The 6,000-nt window shown below is 48.8% G+C and overlaps 1 protein-coding gene across 1 annotated transcript; it reads left to right on the top strand.

The window, feature by feature from the left end:
• Positions 1-2,819: 2,819 nt before the first annotated feature.
• Positions 2,820-4,127, top strand: LOC144123911 (uncharacterized). The gene is made up of 2 exons (XM_077656624.1): positions 2,820-3,059; positions 3,678-4,127. Exons 1-2 carry the CDS (start codon positions 2,820-2,822, stop codon positions 4,125-4,127), a joined length of 690 nt encoding a protein of 229 aa, XP_077512750.1.
• Positions 4,128-6,000: the final 1,873 nt, after the last annotated feature.

Here is a 6,000-nt window from a genome sequence, read left to right as displayed (position 1 = left end):
TGCATCAGTGTATTATGTAAAAGTTGCCTAACCACATTGTGATATACCACTTGAAAAAAAAAACAGCCCTAATATGTTTGTGATAAGGAGTGTACACAGTGAAGGTTATACACTTGCACACCAGGCAACAATCATTGCTGAAGCCTGTTGTAGGTTCCTTATTGTAGCAGTGCTGGTTCACTCTGACGTCACGCTGACAGCGACCTAGCATCATCCCCTATTACTTCACCCTCCTGTCTCTCAATTAACCCGTTTCATATCGGCAATAAATGCTGTTCTTCACTGACTGGCGCCCTGCTCACATGATGGCAGCGGTCCATAGTCGGCATGTCTACGCCAGCGTCCCTTCCAGCGTCTCTTCATCCGCCACCGAAGCCCTTGAACACATCAGGCAACGCTTGGCTAGGATGGCAAGCGTGGAAGAGTGAGCTCACGTTGTTTTCTACTGCTACCCAGCTGAACAAGCAGAGCAAAGAGGTGCAGGCAGCCACACTGCTAGTGACGGGTTGTGAAGAAGCTAGAAAATTGTACAGCACGTTCAAGTTTGAAGCAGGAGAAGACAAAAAGGACGTCGGGGTCCTGCTAAAACAGTTTGAGGATTTCTGTAAGCCCAAAACCAACCAAACATTTCACAAATTCCGCTATGGCTCGAGAAACCAAAAGGAAGGCGAAAGATTCATTGAATGGCTGACAGAGCTACGAATACTAGGAAAGAACTGCAAATTTGGTGAGCTAGAAGACCGTATGTTGTGCAGCCGCATTATTTTGGGCATTCGAGACAGAAAATTGCAGCAAAAGTTGATCTTTGGGAACCCGTCTTATCAGAAGACTGTCGAAATCTGCCGCACCCTAGAACAAGGGAAAGAATAGTTCCGCGAGATAAGCGAAGCGGCAGGAACCACCCATGAAATAAGAGTTCATGTCGTAGGTGCTAAAAATGACGACTGCAATAGATGCGGTTATCAGACGCACTGTAGCGGAATATGCCTCGCGAACGGTAAATCTTGCAAGAAATGCGGCAGGCGGAACCACTTCGCAGAAGTATGCAAGTCGTAGCCGCATTCACGAGGTGCAATTCAGAGAAGAACATAATTGCAGGAGCTGCATGTAGAAGACGGGATTACTTCTTAGAAGCTTTGACAGTGCACACACTGACGGCAGACAACTGGAGTGCGATTGTGGACATTGAAGGGACACCAATGAAGTGCAAATAATACACGGGAGCAAACTGCTGCGTTATTTCAAGAAAGGACATTAAAGAACTGGCAGATAAGACAGAACAGACCTGCCTGGTCACGCTTACGGCATTTCTTGGACACAAAACCACTTCCCGCGGGAAAGTACGGTTGTTGCTTTCTGCAAACGACAAAGCTCACGACGAAACATTTTTTATTGTGGAGCAAGACGTTCCGGTAACACTGAGTGGTACAGCAGCCCAAAGTTTCAGGTTTACCAGACGCTTGCAGAGCATTCAGCACGACCAACTCTACCCACCAGCAGAGCCATTTGCAGAAGTCTTCAAAGGCTTCTGGTTCTGCAGCTAAATGACTTCGAGTACAACATGAAGCTGAAGCCTGGTGCCGGGGTGTCATCGTGCCAGCTACAAGAGTTCTGGTGGCCTGTTAAGACAAGGTGAAAGCAGAACTACAGCGCATGGAAGAGCAGCGCGTCTTAACAAAAGTAAACGAGCCTACTGACTGCTCTAGTTCCATGATCACAGTAGTGAAAAAAGGTCAAAGTATGCATTTGCCTCGATCCAAGAGAGCTAAACAAATCGCTTTTGCAAGAAAAATACCCTATGCCGACAATGGAGGACGTATTTCTGCGACTTTCCGGGGTTGTGTTTTTCTCTACTTTAGATGCCGAATCAGGATTTCGACAGAATAAATAGGGCGAGGCAAGTTCAAAACTCTGCACGATGGGCATGCCGTACGGCTTCCACCGGTTTCTTCGCATGCCGTTCGGAATCGCCTCAATAAAGCAGCAATAAACCGCTTGTTAGAAGGATTACCTTGCGTGGTGCTAATTATGGACGACATATTGCTCTGGGGAAGAACTAAAGAGGAAAACAACTACCACTTAACAGTCCTGTTGACTCGCTGTCAAGAGAACAATCTTAGGCTGAGCCTGAAGAAATGCGCGTTTTCGCAGCCCCAAGTGCGTTACCTGGGCTACATCTTCACTGCAGAAGGCCTGCGAGTAGACCCACAACGAGTTCAAGATGTACTACTAATGCCAGCGCCCAAGAACAGTAAGGAGGTACAAGTATTTCTTGCCTTGATTATTTTTGTGCAGCGGTTCATTCCTAGCATGTCTGATGTGGCTGCCCCGTTCCGAACATTCCGCAAAACATTGCGTGGACCGAAGAGGAGGAAAGAAGTTTTAAGAGGTAGCGGCAGTCTTTGGTAGAAGCACCTGTGCTATCGTACTTCAACCGGAGTATATCTACCATCCTCTCAGTCGATGCCAGCGAACTGCGAGTTGGTGCGCTTCTTATTCAAGAAGGCCGCCCTGTCGCTTTTTCGCCTCGGTCGCTCACAGGCGCACAACAGTGCTGTGCGCAAATTGAAAAAGAGACGCTTGATATTGTGCACGGTTGCACGAAATTCCACGATTATATTAACGGCCAGCCAGGAGTAACCGTTGAGACCAATCACCGCCCTTTGATGCCGATATTCAAGAAGCAGTGGCATCAGTGTCCTCTTCGATTGCAACGCACGAGAGTAACCCTGCAGCGCTATCCTATCAATGTTATCTACAAACCGGGCAAATAACTATTTCTCGCAGAAGGTTTGTCGCAGTTTCCCAGCAAAGAGTGCATGGCGGAAGAGAAAAAGCAAATTCAAGTGAATGTGCTAGATTTCGTTTCTGCTTCAAATGAACGTCTCGGAGACCTCCTTACTGCAACCGATGACGATCCTTCTCTGCTCCAGCTACGTGTATATGCGGAAACAAGCTGGCTGGACGACAAGCGTGATGTCCCCGAAGCCGTCCGCCCATACTGGTCATACCGGGAGGAGATACACACCCAGGATGGCCTTTTATTTCGCAGTAACAAGGTAATCATACCACATTTGAAGAGAGCAGAAATTTTGTGTCCTCTTCACGCCGCACATTCGGGAGCGGATAAAATGAAAGAGCGGGCGAGAAGTGTCATGTTTTGGTCAAGCATCTATGCAGATATCGACCAGTACTCCAAAGCTTCCAAAATCTGCCAAACGCATCAACCACGCTTTGCGCAGATGCCACTTTTGAGCCACGAAGTACTTATCTTGCCGTGGGAAGCCGTGGGAATGGACTTGTTCTTTTACGGTGGCAGGCAGTATGCCATAGTCGTTGACTTCTATGCATTCTTCTTTGAAATACGCGAATTCCAACATGTGACAGCGAAACTGCTAAAATCATGGTGTGCGGAAATTTTCGCTGTTCATGGACTGCCCTTAAAGCTTTGCAGTGATAACGACCCACCGTTCAACAGCGCAGAATTCCAAGCATTTCTAGCCACGCTAGGTGTTGCACACGTCACCTCGAGCTCTTATCATCCGCGCTCTAACGGAATGGCTGAGAGGGCAGTCCAAGAGGCTAAGATGGTGCTGAATAAGTGCTCGTGTGGGATGCCAGACTTCCAAATGCCTTTATTCGAGTGGCGCAATGCCGCCAGGGATACTGTGGTGAAGTCTCCTGTGCAGAGGCTTATGGGAAGGCAGACGATAACTCTGCTGCCGGTACCGGCACAACACATGGTTCCAGAGATGGTGCCCAGCAGAACCGTGCACAGCAGACTCCAGGAAACACGCCAATGCCAGAGAAGCTACTGCAACCGTGGCTCCAGACACTTACCTCCCCTATCGCAGGGACAGCAGGTAACTGCGTACGACACGCTTCATCGGATCTGGGCACCTGCTATCCTCCTGAGGGCAACGAAGACACCGCGTTCCGCAATCCTGAAAACGGAAGACGGCCGGGAGATCAGGAGGACCCCGAAGCACATACGCGACGTAACCCCTCGGCCAGACGATCCTCCAGCGTCTGGCGACCCGGACGTCGCACTCGACCCCTCAGAGCTACGGCGAAGTACACGACAACGTCTACAGCCATGCCGTTACCCACTGCCGGAGAGACGTTAAACTATTTGTTTAGGAAAACAAAGATGTAGCAGAGCTGAGTGACTCTGACGTCACGCTGACAGCGACCTAGCATTGTCACCTATTACGTCACCCTCCAGTCTCTTCACAAACCGGTTTTCTATCGGCAGAAAACGCTGTTCTACACTGACTGCCGCCCTGTTCACAGTGGAGTGCACAGGGCTTGCCAAAACCAATACACATCCAGTGTTATCATGCAGCATTTATGAACCTTTTGCCAGAATACCACTGCTTGTGTGTGATGATGCCTCTCTGAAATATTGTGCTAAAGGCCACGTTAGCCTTGCATTTCTTGCATTCTTTGTGTGTTATCTTGCGGCTGTCATGCTTGTGCTTTTTTATTGTCGTGTTGCTCTTCTTCCTTCTTAATTGTGGTGCTTGCAACTTCACAGTTCTTTTTATTCTGCTTTGATTCCTTCGCCTCACCCTGACACATTTTCATGCTTAATGTGCCATGTGCACTAGATAATGCGTGTGTATGTGCACATTAAGATATCAACTAGTATGAAGCGAATAAACCAAGTGTCTTGCACATGAAGCTGTTTGTAATATGGCACAACCCTCCACCTTCACCCTCCACCTATGTATTCGTCCCGTTTTCTACGGTTGAGTAGCATATGTGAATACTTTTTTTCCATGTGACCTCTTCACCTTTCCAGACATTAAACTTTTCTCTCTTACTAGGAATGTTGCTGCATTAAAAGGAGCTTGCTGTTGCTGCAGCAGGTGCATAACGGTAGCCTTATAATAAATGAATCACTGGGCTCTGCGTGAGAAGTATTATTTCTCATTCTGCATTGTGGTGTTAACTTCCATCAAACGACCAGTCATCATCATCATCAGCCTGAATACGCCCAATGCAGGGCAAGGGCCTCTACCATGTGTATCCATTAAACTTCTCCTTTGCCAGCTGCACCCACAGCGCCCGCTTTTTCTCGGCCGATATACTATCATCGGGCGTGAGGGCCAACGCTCGGTGATTCAGCATAAAGTTGAACAGAGCTTCCAGTTGAATAGCGCCGCAGCGCCGTGCCGCTATCGCCTTCACTGCTTCCGTCTGGAGAGTCAATTTTCATTCTGGCGCGATTTCGTGCTTCTGTGAATGGACAGAGGTACAGAATTTTCAGTTAAGTTGTCTTTATTACAGTTTTTTCATGCGACGAAGTTAAGTTAAAAAGGGGTAAATTTTCAATATATATACTTGTTTTGCCTTCATTTTATGGGCGCACGAAGACTCTCCCCCTTGTCGCCGCATGTGCTGGTGAAGCGACAGTCAGGGACCGCCAAATAATCCTCAGTCATAGCGTTTTTCGCGCTCTGCCGCCAAGTTTCGTCACTTCCTGCGGGCATAGCAGCGGCAGCGTCGCGAAGAACATCGCTTCACGCAGTTGCCGCTCAACTATCCTCACTATTCTTGCGACTATTTGCGTCGCGTTAAGAACCAACGCCAGATCCATATATTCCTTCGCTGGCCAACACAAACGTATGGGCTGATAAGCATAGGCCGCAACGCATTTCCCTGTTTCGTTCATCGGCTGTAAACCACGCGTACGCGCCGGAGATGCTCGGCTTCAGGCACGCTTTAAGACATCGGTGTTTTTTGAACTTGGCGCCAAGTAGCAGACGACAGTATCGATTGTTGTCATACTTTTGAAGCGAAAAGCTTCACTACGCTAGTCAACACCGCGCTTCGCGCGAGCCGGCGTATGTCGGAGCACGAGTGACGTTACGCACGGTGCAGGTGACCCCCGCCGACTCCGTCGCCTGACCTTTCGCTGCTGTTTCTCTCTCTCGCTCCCTAGACCTTACTGCGCAGGCGCCACTAGTAGCACCAAGCCAAAGGTGTTCCGCCGCT

Source organism: Amblyomma americanum, chromosome 3 (genome assembly GCF_052857255.1).
Source record: "Amblyomma americanum isolate KBUSLIRL-KWMA chromosome 3, ASM5285725v1, whole genome shotgun sequence".
In the NCBI taxonomy this organism is placed as follows: Eukaryota; Metazoa; Arthropoda; class Arachnida; order Ixodida; family Ixodidae; genus Amblyomma; species Amblyomma americanum.
The sequence above is the reverse complement of the archived record's forward strand: the minus strand, read 5'-3'. Positions and strand labels throughout refer to the sequence as shown.